The sequence below is a fragment of the Erythrolamprus reginae genome, chromosome Z (genome assembly GCF_031021105.1).
Source record: "Erythrolamprus reginae isolate rEryReg1 chromosome Z, rEryReg1.hap1, whole genome shotgun sequence".
Classification (NCBI taxonomy): domain Eukaryota; kingdom Metazoa; phylum Chordata; class Lepidosauria; order Squamata; family Dipsadidae; genus Erythrolamprus; species Erythrolamprus reginae.
Window position 1 is genome coordinate 51,269,594 of NC_091963.1, and position 21,078 is coordinate 51,290,671.

The 21,078-nt window shown below is 37.4% G+C and overlaps 1 protein-coding gene across 1 annotated transcript in view; it reads right to left on the bottom strand.

Moving 5' to 3' along the window:
* Nucleotides 1-21,078, bottom strand: part of EFHB (EF-hand domain family member B) — an 80,657-nt gene that overhangs the window by 57,026 nt on the left and 2,553 nt on the right. The window contains exon 3 of the mRNA XM_070727253.1: nucleotides 20,084-20,227. Within this exon, the coding sequence (XP_070583354.1) occupies nucleotides 20,084-20,227 (144 nt within the window). The remainder of the gene's footprint in view (nucleotides 1-20,083; nucleotides 20,228-21,078) is intronic.

Below are 21,078 nucleotides of genomic sequence, written 5' to 3' on the forward strand. Positions count from 1 at the left end.
AAGCCGAGAGTCCCTTTTTTAAACTGCTCTCCTCTCAGCCTCGGCAGAAGCGAGGTTATCGGAGTGGGGAGGCAAAAACTCTCAGAATGTCACTGCCGAGGCGTTTCTCGACGGGGCGGGGGTCCCTAAACTTTCCTTCAACCCCAGTAGAGACAAGGATGGGAGCACGTGGTCCTCGCCAGCCACCCATCTGCTGGGACATCACTTTCTGCCTGCCCCACGTCTAGGCAGAATTAAATTCAGCAACCAAGATATTATATTTTGTTTAAGCATACTTTTTTTGACAGTTTGTTTGTTTGCCTTTTAAGACAACTGTCTGGCTGCGCCCAATGTCAACACTAAAAAAAAATTCTCTAAAGTCCTTTGTTCAGCTAGAAAGTTTGTTCTCACCCAAGCCTAAATTAATAAGTTGAATGTTGTTCTCATATATTATCAACTTTGATCTATTTCAGAACTTTAGGTAATCCTCTTTCTTTTTTTGCCATTTACATAGTATAATCTTTTACTTAAGGCTTGGAAAGGATGAACTTCTAAGGCACCCTAATTATGTGCACTTGGGAACTGCTTTCTCTGCTTGTTCACCTCCTGCCAGGTGAAAAATCTTTTGCCAGATAAGCTATGGATCCCACTGAAGAAATTTTGGAGAATACTCAAAATGATTCTTCATTTGCTTTGTAACCTTAAATAAAAAGCTAGTACAGTATTTGACTGTGCAATTTACCGGGGGAGGGGGGGAGAGAAAGAAATATGCTAGGAAGGAAGAAGGAAGAAAGACAGATAGGAAAGGAAGGAAGGAAGGAAGGGGGAGAGAGAAAGAAAGAAAGAAAGAAAGAAAGAAAGAAAGAAAGAAAGAAAGAAAGAAAGAAAGAAAGAAACAAACAAACAAACAAACACCGGGGGGAGCTGATTCCAGAGGGCCAGGGCCGCCACAGAGAAGGCTCTTCCCCTGGGGCCCGCCAAACGACATTGTTTAGTCGATGGGACATGGAGAAGGCCAACTCTGTGGGACCTTATCAGTCGCTGAGATTCGTGCGGTAGCAGGCGGTTCCAGAGGTACTCTGGTCCAGTGCCATGTTCTAGTTACGGTTAAATGTGTGGCAGAAACTGGACTCTGGGTTTGTTTTTCCTATGAGGTTGAATGTATATACTGGTAATTTTACAAGAGCTCTCTCTCTCTCTCTCTCTCTCTCTCTCTCTCTCTCTCTCTCTCTCTGTATATACACATACAGTTTATATAGTAGATTATGTATGGTATATTAGAATTAAATAGTACATTTTGGATGTTCAGTAATAGTAAATAGAGACGGAAATTGTATCTCTTTGAGGCAAGGAGAGGACAGGTACCTTAACCCAAACCCAAACCAGCGGGAGCAGCGGGGGATTGAAGTAAGTACGTTCGTTTTTTCCCCTATACCTGCCTTGGGGGGACATATACCTCTTTACCCTCTTTGAAACTTACAGAGCTAGTTTACTGGTTTTCTTTGAAATAAATATTCTAAAACATTTAATCTACTGATGCCTCAATTGATGTAATTTTATTTTATTATTCTAAAACATTTAATCTACTGATGCCTCAATTGATGTAATTTTATTTTATTATTCTAAAACATTTAATCTGCTGATGCCTCAATTGATGTAATTTTATTTTATTATTCTAAAACATTTAATCTGCTGATGCCTCAATTGATGTAATTTTATTGGTTTCCATTTTTATAAGTTACCAGTAGCCACTGCATTTTCCACCCTCGACTTATACTGGAGTCAATAAATTTTCCCAGTTTTTGTGGCAAAAGTAGGTGCCTCTGCTTATAATCAGAGCGGCTTATACTCGAGCATATACGGTATATCAAAAGAAAATAAGACAATACAATACAAAAATACAAAAACAACAAAAATAACAACAACAAACAAACAAATGAGCTGGGGTGGCGCAGCAGGTAGAGTGCTGTACTGCAGGCCACTGAAGCTGACTTGTAGATCTGAAGATCTGCAGTTCAAATCTCATCACCAGCTCAAGGTTGACTCAGCCTTCCATCCTTCCAAGGTGGGTAAAATAAGGACCCGGATTGTGGGGGCAATAGCCTAGCTCTGTTAAAAAAGTGCTATTGCTAACATGTTGTAAGCCGCCCTGAGTCTAAGGAGAAGGGCGGCATTAAAAAAAATTGAATAAATAAACAAACAAATAAATAAATAAACAATTCAGAATAATATCTAAACTTATATTTTAAGAGGAAGAAAAATAAACCATTCTCTATTACAATTATCAATATCTATACAATGAAATTTGTATATAATATTTCCATTTTCTAACTTGAATATTTGCTGTCCGTTTATTTGTCTTGGTTATTGTTATCTTATCTATAAATCAACTATTTTCCTACCGCCTTATGTTAAATCTGTATTAAATATTTAATATCTATTACATAGATATATAATAAATTTAATTGTATTGTTCAAGGATTCCTTTTTTAAGTGTTAAATTATTGTATATATTGTAATTTTAATTTTCTTTCCTTTTCTTAAATCATTCATAAAAGCAATTCAAAATTTTGTAATAGTCTGTGTCTTCCTTATTTCTTAATTTTAATATTAGCGCATCTGCCTCTGCACAGCCAAAAAAATTTTTAAGAGTCAGTGAGTCATCTGATAAATTTGGTTGCTTCGAACATTGAGCTACTGCCAGTTCTGGCTGCTGTAAATATATGTATTGTTAAATAGTATTTATTCTGATCTAGTTTTTTGTCTATAATTCCTAATAAATATGCTTCAGGTTTCCTATTTACTTTAACTTTTAAGTATGTCAAATAGCCATTTTTGTATTTAAATCCAGAATTTTTTAAATCATTGGACAAGTCCACCAATCATGATAGCATGTTCTCCAACATTGCGGTTTTAGTTTTTGGTACATCTGAGCCAGTCTTGCGCGGGAAAGATGCCATCTATAATACATCTTATATAGGTTCTCCCTATATGCCGATGATTTTGTTAGTTTATAATTCTTTGACCAAATTATGTCCCATTTGTCTAAATTAACATTATAACCAAAATTCTTAATCCAATTATGTATGTTACCTTTATCTATGAACTCTTCCATTTTATAATTTAATAAATATTTATATAGTTTAGAAATAATTTTTTTATCCTGTCCTAAAATTATTTTATCCAATTCAGATTCTCCTTTTTGTATTCCCGTTATTTTATCTTTTTGAAATCTTGATTTTATTTGGGTATAGGACCACCAATCTACTTTTACACTGTTCTTTTCTAATTGATCTCTATCTTTCAATTTGCCTCTTTCATCCAATAGTTGACAATATTTAATCATCCCTCGTAAATCTTTAGCTTTTGGATGTATAATTGCTTTTATACTGAAAAACCATTTTGGAATTTGTAGATAATGGGCTCTTTTAATTTTAATCCATACTTCATAAATTGAATTTCTAATTACATGACGTCTAAAATATTTGTTTTTTATCTTTTTCATCCCATAGAAAAGCATGCCATCCCACCAATAGGTCATGGCCTTCTAATAATAACAATCTTTTGTTTTCTAATTTTATCCATTCTCTTAGCCAATCAAACATGATGCATAATAGTATAACTCGAAATCCAGTAGTCCAAAATCTCCTTGTCTTTTATTATCTTGGAGGTATTGTAATTTGATTCTGGGTTTTTTTCCCGTCCATATGAATTTGGTTATAATTCTATTTCATTCTTGAAAAAAATCTTTCTTTGGGGAGATTGGGATTGTTTGGAATAAATATAATAATTTTGGTAAAATTGACATTTTTATAGCCAAAATTCTCCCAATAAGGGAGATCGGCAGTTTATTCCATTTTTCCAATTTACCATATATTCATTCGTTTGGTCAATTTCAGCACGATATTTTATCCCTCAGTTAGGGCTTTAAAAAAAACCTATTTGAAGAGAGTAACAATGAAAGAGCTTGCAAGCCAGTAAGAACTGGGAACATTGTTAGCACTGGTTAGGGCTGGAAAGAAACATTTGGAGCAAGTTAGAGCAATGAAAAAAAACTTGCAAAGCAACCCTCCAGAGGTTGCTTTTCCCTTGAATCCCCGAAATCTTTTGGGACACAGATCGTTCGGAGGATGACGTGGGTGAAGAGGGGCTAACCAGGCCTCAGATGGTAGAAGGTGCTCACCATCTGATGCGAAGGGAACCCTCACTATTGGCGGTAGAAGGCGTTCACTGTTGCTGGATCCAGTATGGCGGGCCTGAAACCTTAGCAGCCACCAAAAGAGGAAGCAAGTAAGAAAACAGATTCATTCTTTTTCAGTAAGCTGTTACACTATACTGATGGACTTTATAAGGACATAATCTTTTCACAACTATAAAAAAAACTGTGTAGAAGGAGAGTTTATCCAATTAGGGTAAAAAAAAAACCATATGAATAACGAGGCGGCAATAGCGGATGTGGGAGAAAGATGACTGAAACTCTAAAAAAACCTAATCGGAGACAAAATATATTTATCCTCAACTAGTCTTTTCTATTGCAGAATCTTATTTGCCTTACTTGCAAGATCGGACTGAACAGACGGGATTGATTACATTGGATTTATGGCGGTTAAAGAGTACAATTTCCCCTGATTTGAGACTTTGACAATCAGCAGGCAGGTAGAGGAAAATAGTTCATGAAAATCCCAGGAGTTTAACACTGAGCATCAAGAGGTTGATCTGCCAAAAGTGAGGTTCATTAATTTTCAAAATAAATTGAAGCTTCAAATTTAAAAAAAAAATTAATTCTACAGGACTACTTTGGAGTGAATTCTTTTTTATTGACTATTTTTGTACTTTCGGAGAGGCGATGGTTGGCAAGTGGAGAGGGAGCCGAGAAGGAAACTACATTGGATTTTGAATAGCGACGGGCCGGAGGCGTTGGGGAAAGGAGAAGATCCATTTTGATTTGTAGGAGCTGGTAGGACATTGGAAGAGATTTGGATTTTGAAAGAGATTTGGTCGGGTTTGGAGGATTGATGGAGTCCGGGAGGAAAAGAGCCTTTTAAAAAACTTTTAAAAACGGACAAAAGAAGTCCAAAATAATAGGAAATCCCACTGAGGTACCAGCCCAGCAGAAGCAGGTAGAGCAACTAAAGAGGCAAAAATAGAGCAATTGAAAGGACAGAGTCTATATTACACAGGCAAAGGACTATCCTCCGAGTTCATTGTGATCCTTCTGGTTAGAAAAATGGACTTTGCATAAAGTATTACTCTATAAAAATCAAACAAGCCACTCTCAATTTATTTATCTCTCTCCAACCTATCCTATTTATATATTTTTCTCTTTTCCCCTTTAATATCCTTTAATATTTTTTCCTCTTTCTCTCTTTCTATATATTTCAAATATTAACTAACTAAATATATGTACTGATTGTATTGATTGCTAACTGTACATTTTTTTTAAATATAATTTTTTATTGATTTTTAAAGAATTTTACAAAAAACAAAACAGAAAACATAAGTGTACCATCACCATACAGAAAAAAACCCCTTCACCAGGGAAGAATCAATTTTGTGTCCTTCATGCCTTTGTCTCTGGGTTACATTGTTCATTCTTTATAGAGTGATTGAATTTTATTTCTTACATTTGCATCGCTTACTGATGTTGTTAATATATAATTTTTAACCATCTCCCACCGCCTCATTGTTGCTGCTAATTTCCCTTCATTATAATTATGTAGTCTAATTTCCATAATTTCATAGTGAATGTGATCCACCATATATTTGCACCAATTTTTTATCGTCCATTTATTGTCATCTTTCCACCCAAGCACTATAGTTGCCTGGGCACTTTCTATCACTGCAATTTTGATTTCTTCATATTCTTTTACCTCACTATTTTTTATCAATAATGCTGCTTCCTTAGTTATTTTCCAATTACCATTCGTAATTTTGTTCACTTCCATTTGTATTTGTTTCCAAAATTTTTGAACTTTCTTACATTCCCAAAACATATGCATAAATACTCCTTTTTCCTTGCACCCATGCCAACAATTTCCTTTCTTCGTTGTTTGAAAACGTGCTAATTGTACTGGTGTATAATACCATTTATGTAATATTTTTCTTCTCATCTCTCTTATTCTTGTGTTTTTAATTTTTTTAATATTTTCAATTATACCCTCCATATCCCATTCATCAATTTCTAATTCGTCCTGCCAATATCTCGTCAATCCTTTTACTACTTGTTCTTCCACTTGTAATCATTCTCTATTACCTGTTTGTGCTTTTATATTCTTGCACTTATCCCTTAATATCTTTTCTAAACTTGTTTCTTGTCTCATAAATATTTTTGTTTTCCATTTTACTTAAATATGTACTTATCGCATTGGTTTATAACCAGTTTTGTTGTCCCAGGCACCTATTTCGTTTCTATTAATTCTTCCGTCCCTTTCATATAACTGTTCTATTCTCTATATCCCTTTCCTCCTTAGTTCCCATATTATCTTTGTGAGATTACTTTCTTTCTTTGTATTTATGACATGCAGCGTTGCTAATTTAGAGTTTGTCATTTTCAATTTATCTTGCCATTTCATCCAACTCTCTATTATTGCTTTAGTAGGATCTAATAGTCTATTTATTTCTACCTTATTCCATTTCCTAAATAATAATTCCTGATTCTTAATATCATTAATTTCTTTCTCTAATTCTACCCATGGTTTTTCCTCTAATAATTGTAATTCCATTAGCCTATCAATATGATATGCGTCCCTATAATACTCCAAGTTTGGATTTCCCCAACCTCCCTAGTCCTCCGTTGCTATCAGCCATTTTTTTTAAATTCTTGGTCTTTTATTACCTTCTATCCACACATTCAATTTAGTATCCCATTCTCTTATCTTTCTTATTGGGAAGGTTCCATGCATTACTTGTAAAATATATAGCATTTTTGGGATAATCATCATCTTTAAAGCTCTTACTTTAGCCAATCTTCTCAAATTTTTATTTTTCCAATTCTTAATTTGTTTCTGAATTTTTTTCCATATTAAATTATAATTAAATTCCACCATTTTTCCCGGGTTCTTTAATAACCATACTCCTAAATATTTCATTTTCTCGCTACCCAGTTTTAAACCCGATACCTTCCGTATTTCAATTTGTTCTTTAGGCCCTGTATTTAAACAAATGATTTCTGATTTTTCCATATTCACTCTTAACCCTGATTGGTTTTTAAACTCCTGAAGTATTGTAATCATTCTTTTAATCATATCTATTGGTGTTTCTGTGACTATTATAGCATCATCTGCAAATAAATTTAATTTTAATTCCATACTTCCTATTTGATATCCCTTCCATTGTATATCTTTTCTAATTTTATTTGCCAATGTTTCAATTGCCATTGCAAAAAGCATCGGGGATAGGGGGCATCCCTGCTTAGTCCCATTATTTATTTCTATTTTCTCCATTCTATTTCCATTCACTCGAACATAGGCTATGTTGTCCTTGTATATTTCTTTTATTATTTGACAAAACCCTTTCCCCATATTCAAACTATTGCATAATTGGAACAAATACTCATGATTTATTTTATCAAAAGCTTTGTAAACATCTAACTTTAGTAATCCCATTTTCCTTTTAATTTTGGTGGCATGGTGCAGCACATTCACTATATTTCTAATTGGCTCATATATTCTTCTCCCTTTTATAAAACCATACTGGTCTTTCCCAATTATCCTTGGCAATATATTTTCCAACCTATTTGCTAAAATTTTCATTAAAAATTTATAATCTTGATTTAGCAGACTAATTGGGCGGTAGGAACCTGGTTCTTTTAAGTCTCGACCTGGTTTAGGAATTGTTACAATTTCAGACACCTTCCATGTTTGTGGAACATCTAATGTTATGAGGATATTGTTATACAGTTTCTCCGAATGCAGTAATAGAATTTCTATATACGTTTTATAATATTCACCTGTAAATCCATCGGGGCCTGGTGCTTTACCGGGTTTTAGCCCTTTTACCACTTTAATTATTTCATCCCTTGTTATATTTGCATTTAACATGTCTTTCTTCCTCATTCAGCCTTTCTTTAACCTCTATTTCTTGTAACATAACATGTTCTTTTTCATATAATTTTGCATAAAATTCTCTTATTACATTTTCTACTTCTCTGTTACCATATTTCATTACCCCATCCTTATCCTTCAAACCATTTATTATTAATTTTTCTTTTCTTTTTTTAAGGTATTTCGCCATTTGTAATGCTGATTTCTTCCCCCATATTTCAATTCTCTGTTTCACTGCTATTCTCATATTATTCCAATTTTCTTCCTCTATGTCCTTTAATTGTCTTTGTTTAAGTTTTAACAAGTCATTCCATTCTTTATTTCTGGTTATTCTCAAATTTTCTCTTATTGATTCTATTTCCCTTATTCTTTTTTCCCTTTCCATCCCCCAACTTTTTCTGATATAAGACTCCATACTAATTAGATTACCCCTAATAACTGCCTTCTTCGTGTCCCAGATAACTGATTGTCTCATTCCATCATTTTGATTTATTTCATAAAATTCCTGAATATCTTTCTGAATTTTTTCCTTATTTTCTTCACTTACTGAGACAATTGTGTTATATCTCCAAATTCTTTCTCTACCAGTAGGGTCTATCTTTATAACTGCCGTTATAGCTGCATGATCAGATATCCAATTACTTTTGATTTCTGCCCTTTTAACTTGGATATTTCCTGTTTTGCTCATGAATATATAATCAATACAACTAAACTTATTGTGTCTTGCTGAATAATATGTCCCTCTATTTGAGTTATCAGCGTGTAAATCTATCATATTTAACTTATTCAAATTTAATTGCTTCTTTTCTTTGTTATTAGCTGTTATTTCTACATTGAAATCCCCAGCAAATATCACCATCCCCTCTGAAAATAAATCCAGTTTACGTTTTGCATTCATAATAAATTGTTTAGCATTTACATTTGGAGCGTATATTACTGCTAACGTTATCATCTTTTGATTCATTTTTCCTTTTACAAATAATAATCTTCCTTCTTTATCCCCTTTTGTTTGTATCACCTGAAAAACATTTCTTTGATTTATTAATATGGCCACTCCTTTACAGATTGTCTCTCCTCTATACTCAAAAATATGTTTCCATTCTTTACTCTCAATCAGTTCATCCGTTTTTTTCCTTCCCTTATGAGTTTCAGTAAGAAATAAGAAATCCACATGGTTTTCTTTCGCTAATTTCAATAGTCTATATCTTTTCACAGGCGATGCTAAACCATTTATATTCAGTGCCATAATTGTTTGATCACCCATAATATTTCCATTTAACCTTTTTCCCTCTTGCAACCCAGAGTTCTGTTAATTTTTTCATTTTTATTAAAGATTCCCCCCACCCAGGTGCCTCCCCCCGAGTTTCTCTCACAAGGAGAGAAGAGCGGAAAAAACATCCGCTGCTTTGGCTAGGCACCTTAAGGGGCGTAGTTCCACCGAAGCTAATGCCCCCCCAAACACCCTTTTAAAGTTGGAAATAAAACCCCACCCTTCCCTCCCCAAGTCTCCCTTAATTTGATTAAAGTTAAAGCAGATATTAAATTGGAACAGACCTCAACTTTTTTCCCCTTAATATGTAAAACCATTTAAACAGTTAAAACAGAGATTTTTACGAACATTTCATTTCTTTTTTTGCCTAGTGACTCTTGCTTCCATCTTGGGATTCAGTGCATCTTTTTCCTTCCCCAAAAGAGCTTGCTTGCCAAGGAGTGTTGATTGTAAAAGTTCCATAAAATCTTTACTTCCTCCTCCTCCTACTGCCCCCCCCTTCTTCCAGCACCTCTGTTGTTCTTTCTGCCTGTTGCTGTAGATCTGGATTCAAGCCGAGTTTCGCCAGCATTTCTTTTCCTTCTTGGAATGTTTTTGCTCGATACATCCTCCCTTCCTGGAACACGACGATAATGGCAGGATACTGCCAACTAAAACGCATATTTCCCTTGAACAGGGCCTCCGTTATCGGGTGCATTTGACTTCTTGCGTGTAGGGTTGACACTGACAAATCTTTTAACACCCGAATCGGAGCTCCTCTAGAAGTAAGGTTAGTGATTTTTCTTAATTCTTTATAAACTTTTTCAGCCGTTCTTTCTGAGAGGAATTTAATTACAATGTCTCGTTGATTTGGGTCTCTTCTTGCTCCAAAAACCCAGTGTGCTCTCTCTATTTCATGATCCAAGACTTCAATTTTATTCTCCTTAAACCATTGTTGCATATTTTGGATCATGTTTCTGCTATCAGCAAAATCAGCTTTGAAGCCCCTCAGGCGTAGGTTTGCTCTTCTTAATCTGTCTTCTAACATACTTATATGTTGACGGTCTTGCTCCCTTTCTTCTTCCAATTTGGAAACCCTGTTACCTTGGACCTGTTGTTCTGTTTTCACTGTTTGTAAACCAGTTGCAGTCTTAGTAACCACATCTTGCATTTCTTCTAACTGCTGACCGACCACTACAAAGGTTTTTAGCAAAGCATCCATTCTCTCTGTGAGCTCCTCCCCCACTTTCTCCGCCATTTCTCCTCTTAACTTTATTGCTTTATTGCTTACTCACAGTTTCGAGTGGAAAGCAGACTGTTTCCAAGTTGTTTCTCTCTCCTTCAATCAGCCCAAGGTATCTCCGGGTTCCAAATTTATGGCTTTATTGCTTAGTTCAATTTATTTGAGACTTAGGGTGGTTCGACAGGGTTTAAAATCCAATGTTTATTTTCTCATTTGAAGAGCGTTCAGCAGAGTGTCTTCAATTTACTGACGCATGCGCAAACCCCCCGATTGCTAACTGTACATTAGCAATTTGTCTTGGGGTTATTTACTTACTTTCTACTGTGTTTTATAGAACATTAATTAATTAATATTTAACTAATAATTAATAATTAAGGATTAGAAATTACTGACTTGCAGTTGACACTTCGGAAAGAGCACAAGAGATCTATGAACATATAACTGGCTTAGAGTTGTATTTAGAAAGTGGAGAAAGACAGGAATCAAGCAAAGAAGATAAAACAAAATCTGATATACAAAGTGAAAAGGGAAGAGAAGAAACAAGACCAGTAGAAGAAGGGAGAGATTTGAGAAGGGACGAGGGAACTAAGACAAGAGCACACACAGCAGCGGCAGCAAATAAATAAATAACAAGGAAGAAGAAAAATAGAGTAAGATGTCATTTGAACCCAAATTAATTTCAATAAATATTAATGGTCTTAACATTGCCTACAAACGGAGAAAAATATTCTCAAAATTGCTTAATCAAAAAGCACAAATAATTTGCCTATAGGAAGTTCATATCAAACAATCACATAAAAATATTTGGAATATTCAAAACTGGGAGAATTATATGCGTCACTAGATGAAAAGAAGAGAGGGGTGGCCACCTATGTGAAAAAAGAACTTAAACCCAAAGTAATAGGAATGGATACAAGAGGTAGATATATAATGGTTGAAATTGAGCTCAATGGAGAAAAGGTAACCATAGTCAATATCTATGCCCCAAATCAAAATCAAAAAGAATTTTATAAAAAACTAAATGAAGTTCTTCTCCAAACAGATTCAAAAAATATTTGTATTATAGAGGATTATAATAGAATTGTGGACCCAAAAATTGATTTCAAAACAGGAAGTATAAACAAAACAAAGAGAGCAACTTTGCCAACTACATTTAATAAACTGGTAGACGAATTAGATCTAATTGATGTTTGGAAAATAAGACACCCTAATTCATTCACTAGAATTGACATGATATGGTTAAGCAAAAAAATGTATAAAAAAATAAAATTAGTAGACATAGAGCCCAATACGTGGGCTGATCACAATCCTTTAAAGATTACATGGCAAGGTGGAAGAAAGGAATTCAGGAGATGGACACTAAACACAGATCTGCTCCAAGACGAAAAGTATACAAAGATTAATAAGGAAATAGAACTATTTCTTACAGAAAATAAAAAACAACCGACATCAGCCCAAAACTTGTGGGACACATTAAAAGCATATATTAGAGGCTTAACAATAGCCTATACTGTCAATAAGAAAAAAGAGGAGAAGGAAACATATAATCTTTATGTAAAAGAAATATCTAAGTTAGAAAGAAGCCTCCAATATAACCCAACAGATCCCACGATATTAAAACAGCTGAGGGAAGCCAGACATCAAGTCAACATTATAAATCAACAAGAAATTATCAGAAATATAAAACAAACTAAACAAACATAATTTGAAACTACTAATAAACCAGGAAGATGGCTGGCTCAAAAGATCAAAAAGAATAAAAGGGATAAGCTAATTTATCAACTAGTAGACAAAAATGGAAAGATTCAATATATAGAACAACAAAAAAAGAAATAGCACTAAATTACTATAAAAATTTATACAAACAAAACTTAGTGGAAAGCCCAAATATGATAAAAATTTTACAAGAAAATAATACCCTACAAATTAATGATGCAGATAAAGAAATGTTAAACAACAAGATTAATATCCAAGAGCTTCAACAAGCCTTAAAAAAACCCAAAAGAACGGCAAGTCTCCAGGCCCAGATGGATTTCCAGGGGAATTTTATTTAAAAAATAACGACATTTTTGAACCCATCTTACAGGAGACATAACAATATTCTAGAGCAAGTGAAAATTCCTGAGACATGGAGGGCATCGTATATCACGGTAATTCTTAGAAGACAGAAAAAGGACAAAATGGAGAATTGTAGGCCAATTTTGCTTTTAAACACAGATTATAAAATTTTTATGTTGATTTTAGCAGAAAGAGTTAAAAAATATTAAACAAACTCATTAATACTGATCAATGTGGTTTCTTACCATACAGACAAATTAAACATTGTACCAGATCAGTATTTGATATTTTGGAATTTTGCGAAGCTCACCCAGGAACACAAGTTGCTCTTGCCTTCTTGGATGTGCAGAAGGCTTTTGATGTACTTATTGGAATTGTTAAGAGAACTTAAATTCGGAAAAATATTTGTAAATATAGTAATTCAAAACATATATACTACTCAATCTGCAAGAGTAATAATTAATAATGACATGACAAAATTATGTAATATATAAAAAGGTGTTCACCAGGGTTGCCCAATGTCTCCCTTGTTAATTCTTACTCAAGAAATATTACTTAACAAAATTTGGAATAATAAAGAAATAAAAGGAATTAAAGTAAAACAGGAAGAATTTAAATTACAGCCCTATGCTGACGACGACATATTTTTTCTAGAGGATCCAATAAAATCATGTAGAAAACTGATAAAAGAATTAGAGACTTTTGGTGAATTTTCAGGTCTTAAAATAAATAAACAAAAAAAAGTTTTTGACAAAAAATATGACTCTGAAAGAGATCAATGAATTAGAAAAGTCTACAACTTTTCTAACAACCAAAATGATTAAGTATCTTGGAATAAATACATGTATAACTAATAAAACCTCAACTATTAAGAAGGATAATTATGACAAGATTGCACAGGAAACTAAAATGAAATTAGAAAAATGGAGGGATCTACAGCTGTCATTTTTAGGTAGAATAGCAGTATTCAAAATGAACTTCCTCCTGAAATTTTTATATCTTTTTCAAATGGTGCCTGTCAGTATAGACCAAAAATTCTTTAAAGAAATTAACAAAATTATCTCAAAATTTATTTGGAATTAAAAAAAAAACAGAATCAAAAAACTCTTACATTCAGGACAGTAAAAAAAGAGGTTTTGGACTTCCAGACCTAAAACTATACTATAATGCGGCCAGTTTAACTTAGATCAAAGAATGGATTAATCTTACAAATAAAAGAATTTTGACACTAGAAGGACACAATCTACAGCAAGGCTGGCATGCATACCTTCGGAAAGAAGGAAATAAAACACAAACTACTTTTGATTAGGGGCTCTTTATTAAAAACTTGGTTGGAAATTAAAAGAAAATATTACACACAAATTCCCAAATGGCTCTCTACCATGGAAGCAATAGTGTATCCAAATTTAATAGATCCCCATAAAACCCTAACCTATAAAGACATCCTAAACTCAAATGGAGAATTGAAAACAAAACAAGAACTTGAGCAGCAAAATCATAAATTGGACTGGTTGACATACCTACAAATTAAATCAAGGCATACTAAAGATCGTGAAACCCCTAGAATTAATATCTCAACTCACACTTTGGACAAAATACTCACAAGACAGCATGATAAATTTATCACTAAAATATATCAATACAGTGGTACCCCGTCTTACGAACTTAATTGGTTCTGGGACAAGGTTCGTAAGGTGAAAAGTTCGTAAGATGAAACAATGTTTCCCATAGGAATCAATGGAAAAGCGAATAATGCGTGCAAGTCCAAAACTCGCCCCTTTTGTCGGCATTCTGATCCTTGTTTGGGGACAGGGGGAGGAGGGAAGGGGGACACAGCAGAGGCTGCGTAGGGAGCTTTGTGGGTGATTAACACACGTGGGAAGCTGCCTCGCAGCTTGTCAGCCGGCAGGGCTTACACCCTCCTTGAAAGTGTTTTCGGAGGTGGCAGCAAAGGGGAATCCGGAGCTTCGGCTTCAGACAAGGCTCCCTGGCTCTCACTCTGCTGTGTGTGTATGGGTCCCTGAATGCCGGTAGAGAACAAGGGGAGGCTCCGTTCCTTCCCCTTTGTTCAGGGGGACCAAGCCTCTGAGCTCCGGTCTTCAGCGAAGCGCAGGCAATGGAGACGCAGTGTAGAGAGAGGTCAATCTGTCAACTAAAGAAGAGGAAAACTCGAGCGCTGGGGGCTCTGAGGATGGCAGGGGGGCACATTTCTTCCATCAGGTTTGGGGCTGCGTGATTGTTTAGTGCCCTGAAAACTTCACGAGGAAGTTGAGATACGGGCACTCACAGCCTCCTAATCCCCCCCGTTTCTTTAAGGCTGCCCCCTTCTCTGGCAAGGGAGGGCAAGGGGTGGCTGGCTCTCCTACCCTCCTCTCATCTCTGCTACAATACATTTTCCCTGCAGTTGATCCAAGCACTGGCAGGGAAGGAACAAATTTCAGGCGTCCTGGAATCCTAACAAAAAGGGGCTGGTAGAATAATCATTGGGAGTGGGCTGTCCTGTACAGGCTCTCACAGCCTCCTCATTTACACCCTCCCACGTTTCTTTAAGCCTCCCCCTCTCTTGCAAGGAAAGGTAAGGGGTGGCCGGCTCTCCTACTCTCTCGGCTCTGCTACGTACATTTTCTCTGCAGTTGATCCAAGCACTGGCAGGGAAGGAACGAACTGAAATGCGAGTCAGGAGTCCTGGAAACGTAACAATAAGGGGGCTGGTGGAATAATCATTGGGAATGGGGTGTCCTGGAAGTTGGGATACAGGCTCTCCCAGCCTCCTCATTCCCCCCCCCCCCCCCCCGTTTCTTTAAGGCTTCCCCTCTCGTGCGCAAGGGAAAGCAAGGGGTGGGAAATGCGAGTCAGGAGTCCTGGAAACGTAACAATAAGGGGGCTGGTGGAATAGTCATTGGGAATGGGGTGTCCTTGAAGTTGGGATACAGGCTCTCCCAGCCTCCTCATTCCCCCCCCCCCCCCCCCCGTTTCTTTAAGGCTTCCCCTCTCGTGCGCAAGGGAAAGCAAGGGGTGGGAAATGCGAGTCAGGAGTCCTGGAAACGTAACAATAAGGGGGCTGGTGGAATAATCATTGGGAATGGGGTGTCCTGGAAGTTGGGATACAGGCTCTCCCAGCCTCCTCATCCCCCCCCCCCCCCGTTTCTTTAAGGCTTCCCCTCTCGTGCGCAAGGGAAAGCAAGGGGTGGGAAATGCGAGTCAGGAGTCCTGGAAACCTAACAAAAAGGGGTTGGTGGAATAATCATTTGGAATGGGGTGTCCTGGAAGTTGGGATACAGGCTCTCCCAGCCTCCTCATCCCCCCCCCCCATTTCTTTAAGGCTTCCCCTCTCGTGCGCAAGGGAAAGCAAGGGGTGGGAAATGCGAGTCAGGAGTCCTGGAAACGTAACAATAAGGGGGCTGGTGGAATAGTCATTGGGAATGGGGTGTCCTGGAAGTTGGGATACAGGCTCTCCCAGCCTCCTCATTCCCCCCCCCCCGTTTCTTTAAGGCTTCCCCTCTCGTGCGCAAGGGAAAGCAAGGGGTGGGAAATGCGAGTCAGGAGTCCTGGAAACGTAACAATAAGGGGGCTGGTGGAATAATCATTGGGAATGGGGTGTCCTGGAAGTTGGGATACAGGCTCTCCCAGCCTCCTCATTCCCCCCCCCCCCCGTTTCTTTAAGGCTTCCCCTCTCGTGCGCAAGGGAAAGCAAGGGGTGGGAAATGCGAGTCAGGAGTCCTGGAAACCTAAGAAAAAGGGGTTGGTGGAATAATCATTGGGAATGGGGTGTCCTGGAAGTTGGGATACAGGCTCTCCCAGCCTCCTCATCCCCCCCCCCCGTTTCTTTAAGGCTTCCCCTCTCGTGCGCAAGGGAAAGCAAGGGGTGGGAAATGCGAGTCAGGAGTCCTGGAAACGTAATAATAAGGGGGCTGGTGGAATAGTCATTGGGAATGGGATGTCCTGGAAGTTGGGATACAGGCTCTCCCAGCCTCCTCATCCCCCCCCCTGTTTCTTTAAGGAGTCTACGGAGAGGGGCGCCATACAAATCTAATAAAGAAAACTTAAAGAAACAGGGGGGAATGAGGAGGCTGGGAGAGCCTGTATCCCAACTTCCAGGACACCCCATTCCCAATGACTATTCCACCAGCCCCCTTATTGTAACGTTTCCAGGACTCCTGACTCGCATTTCCCACCGCTTGCTTTCCCTTGCACACGAGAGGGGAAGCCTTAAAGAAACGGGGGGGGGGGGGAATGAGGAGGCTGGGAGAGCCTGTATCCCAACTTCCAGGACACCCCATTCCCAATGACTATTCCACCAGCCCCCTTATTGTTACGTTTCCAGGACTCCTGACTCGCATTTCAATTCGTTCCTTCCCTGCCAGTGCTTGGATCAACTGCAGGGAAAATGTACGTAGCAGAGCCGAGAGGGTAGGAGAGCCGGCCACCCCTTGCCCTCCCTTGCGAGAGATGGGGGGAGCCTTAAAGACATGGCTTTCCAGGAGCCTCCCGAAGCCGAAAGCCAAACCCGAACTTCCGCGTTCGGCATTCGGAGGCTCCTGGGAAGCCGCCCGGCTGTTTTAAAAGGTGACCGCCGGGCTGGGGGGCTTCCAGCACCCCCCCCGAACCCCGAACTTTTGCTGAACTTTCGGGGTTCGGGGGGGAGGGGTGCTGAGAAGCCCCCCAGCCCGGCGGTCACCTTTTAAAACAGCCGGGCGGCTTCCCAGGAGCCTCCGAACGCCGAACCCAGAAGTTCGGGTTTGGCGTTCGTAACTCGAAAAAAGTTCGTAAGAAGAGGCAAATTTTTTCTGAACCCCGGGTTCGTATCACGAGTTGTTCGTAAGACGAGGGGTTCGTATCTTGAGGTACCACTGTATATGCTAGAAAAAGACAGGACAGAGGACATTGTTAAAGACCCAATGATTGCATGGGCCAAGAACATTCAACATAATATACATTTAATAGATTGGGAGAAATCATGGAACAATATTTGTAAAATCACGTTGTCTGCAGCCTATAAGAAAAAAATTTACGAATTCCTGTATAGGTGGTATTTACCCCCTCAAAGACTCGCTAAGATATATCCCAAACTTAAAGATACCTGTTTGAAAAGTAAGAAACACCAGGGAACTTAGAGCAGGTGGTCCTGCTCTAAGATTCAAAGTCTATGGAAAACTATACATAAGTGGCTTACTGAAATTGTGGAAGATGAAATTGAATATTCACTTGAAGACATGCTTTTAGGGATTTGGAAACAAAATTACCCCAAGCAAAAACTTTATATTATGATGCATATAATTACTGCAGTCAGAATTTCAATAGCCCCATTGTGGAAAAACGAACAAATCCCATCTGAAAACTTAATTATTGAGAAAGTGTATAAATGCGCTGAAATGGATGAAATGACAAATGCAATTAAAAGAGTAAGAATCAAAGAAACCAAAGAGATATGGAAAAAATGGCATGAATGGATACGCAATAAAAATTGAATATATCAATATAAAGTATAAGTGTACATTTAAGAAAGTTAAATATACTAACATCATAGGTTTTATTAACTCATGGAAATATATATAGTTTGCTTAAGACAGAGATATGATTTGTAATCTTAATATGCAAAATGAAACGGTATTGGATCTGTAATAACAATTATATAAATTATCTTTTTTTAACAATAAGTTTAAATAATTTTTTTCCTCGGGTGTTGAAAGGGCATACACATATACTACTGTGCATGCGCGAGTGCCTATACCCATAATTCAATGCCTGCAGAGGGCAAAAACACCTTCCCAGCTACCACCCCCACCCCCCGGAGACCCTCTGAAGACCAGAAATGGCCTGTTTCCCAACTTCTGGTAGGCCCAGGAGGCTTGTGTTTTGCTCTCCCCAGGCTTCAAAGGCTTCCCTGGAGCCGGGAAAGGATAAAAACACCCTCCCCCATCCCACCAGAGGCTCTCTGGAAGCCAAAAATGCCCTCCCAAAGCCTCTGTGTAAACCAAAAATCAGCTGGCCGGCACACACATGCATGTTGGAGCTGAGCTAGAGCAATAGCTCGCATGCCAGCAGATATGGCTCCACGTGCCACCTATGACACCTGTGCCATAGGTTCGCCATCACTGACTTAGGGCTTGGAAAACATTCACCCAAAAACTAAGGTTCATCTTATACTCCGGTGCACCTTATATTCTGAAAAATACGGTAATAAGAAAAGCAATTGGAAACATAGGTTATACATAAAACTGAATGTGAACCATTGATGTCATGCACTGTAGAATATTAAAAAGGAAACAAATATGCTGTTAAAGAGACAACAGGAGGGGGGTGGATTGTGTATAGTTGGTTTTTTGCTTTTCTTTTGAGGGTTTTTTTGTATTTTATGTCTTTTTTTATGTTTTTAAGTGCCTATACCATTATTCAATGCCTGCAGAGGGCAAAAACACCTTCCCAGCCGCCACCCCCACCCCCCGGAGACCCTCTGAAGACCAGAAATGGCCTGTTTCCCAAATTCTGGTGGGCCCAGGAGGCTTGTATTTTGCTCTCCCCAGGCTTCAAAGGCTTCCCTGGAGCCGGGAAAGGATAAAAACACCCTCCCCCATCCTACCAGAGGCTCTCTGGAAGCCAAAAATGCCCTCCCAGAGCCTCTGTGTAAGCCAAAAATCAGCTGGCCGGCACACACATGCATGTTGGAGCTGAGCTAGAGCAACAGCTCGTATGCCAGCAGATATGGCTCCACGTGCCACCTGTGACACCCGTGCCATAGGTTCGCCATCACTGACTTAGGGCTTGGAAAACATTCACCCAAAAACTAAGGTTCATCTTATACTTCGGTGCACCTTATATTCTGAAAAATACGGTAAAAAGAAAAGCAATTGGAAACATAGGTTATACATAAAACTGAATGTGAACCATTGATGTCATGCACTGTAGAATATTAAAAAGGAAACAAATATGCTGTTAAAGAGACAGCAGGAGGGGGGTGGATTGTGTATAATTGTTTTTTTGCTTTTCTTTTGAGGTTTTTTTTGTATTTTATGTCTTTTTGTATGTTTTTAAATGTAGGCGAACTAATGGTTATAATGCAATTATGTAATGATTGAGGTGATGTCTTTTTAAAAGTTTATATATTTAATAAAAACTATTTTTTTAAAAGAATAAATTTTAGAAACGAAGGTCTAAGTGGTCTCTTCCAATTCTACAATATTACAAAGTTAGGATTCTACCTAACTTATTACTCTGTTTTTCTGTTAAACTTATTTTTCTTGATGTTAAAGATATGACAAGACTATTCCTGATTTGCATTTATCACATTTATATTGCAGACTATTCCTGACTTGCATTTATCACATTTATATTACAGAGATTTGACAGATATAGGTTATGCAAATACTAACTATAATTTTACACAGGCAATAATATTTCAACATATCCACCAAATGTTCCCTATTCATAACTAATCAAGATTCTGTTTCACATCAATAAAATAAAGTATGGCTTCTTTGTTTAGAAAATAAGAAAAGAAATACACATTCTTACATTCTCTGAAAGGCTGGTTGTTATTCCATGAGTCAAATATGATGCAATATCAGGATCATTTGCTCGGCCATAAAATACTCTTTCTTTACCTGTGAGAGGATTGCTGGTGTTTCGAAACTTTTTTACAACAGGTGGCGTAATTGGCTATAAGACAACACAATAGCCATTTTAAAGTATACATTCTTATAAATATATTTATTTAAAAATTAGATGCGTCTTAACTGCATTAGTTCATTAAAACAGGTAGTCCTCAATATATGACCACAATTAAGCACAATTTATATTATTAAGTGAGAAATTTGTTATGTGAATTTTGCCCCATTTTACAACTTTTCTTGCCACATTTCTTAAGTAAAGCACTGCAGTTGTTAAGTGAATCTGGCTTCCCCATTGACTTTGCTTGTCTGAATGTTGCCAGGAAACTGCAGCAATCATAAATATGAATCAGTTGTCAGGCATTCAAATGTAAATCACATGACTATGGGGATGCTGCAATGGCCATAAGTGTAAAAAAATGTCATAAGTCACGTTTTTCAGTGCCATTGTAGCTTCAGACAGTCACTAAATGAACTGGTCTGTCGAGGACTACCTGTATATGCTTAAAGCCTTAGAAAAATAACACATTTATTAGAATTAAATAAAATATCACTTATTTGTCAAGTTTTATAGTGTAGTTCATCAAAAGGTATAATTATTGGAAAGGAGGGTAAAGAGAAATAGCTATGACATTACTGTCCTTTAATAGTCATCCCCAAACTGGTATTCTCCAGAAATGTGGACTATAACTCATAATTATCAGCCAGCTAAAACATTTCAAGCAGAACTAATGTTTGTAATATTATTAATATTCTCATTGATTGTTGTCTTCATAGGATTTCTAATGCTAGTACAGTACTGTATTGTAAAAACAGAAATATTCTCTTTTCACAAGTAAGATGTCTTACTTATCTTGACTGTTCTGAAGGAATATCTTCATAATCTTTCATTACAGTGTT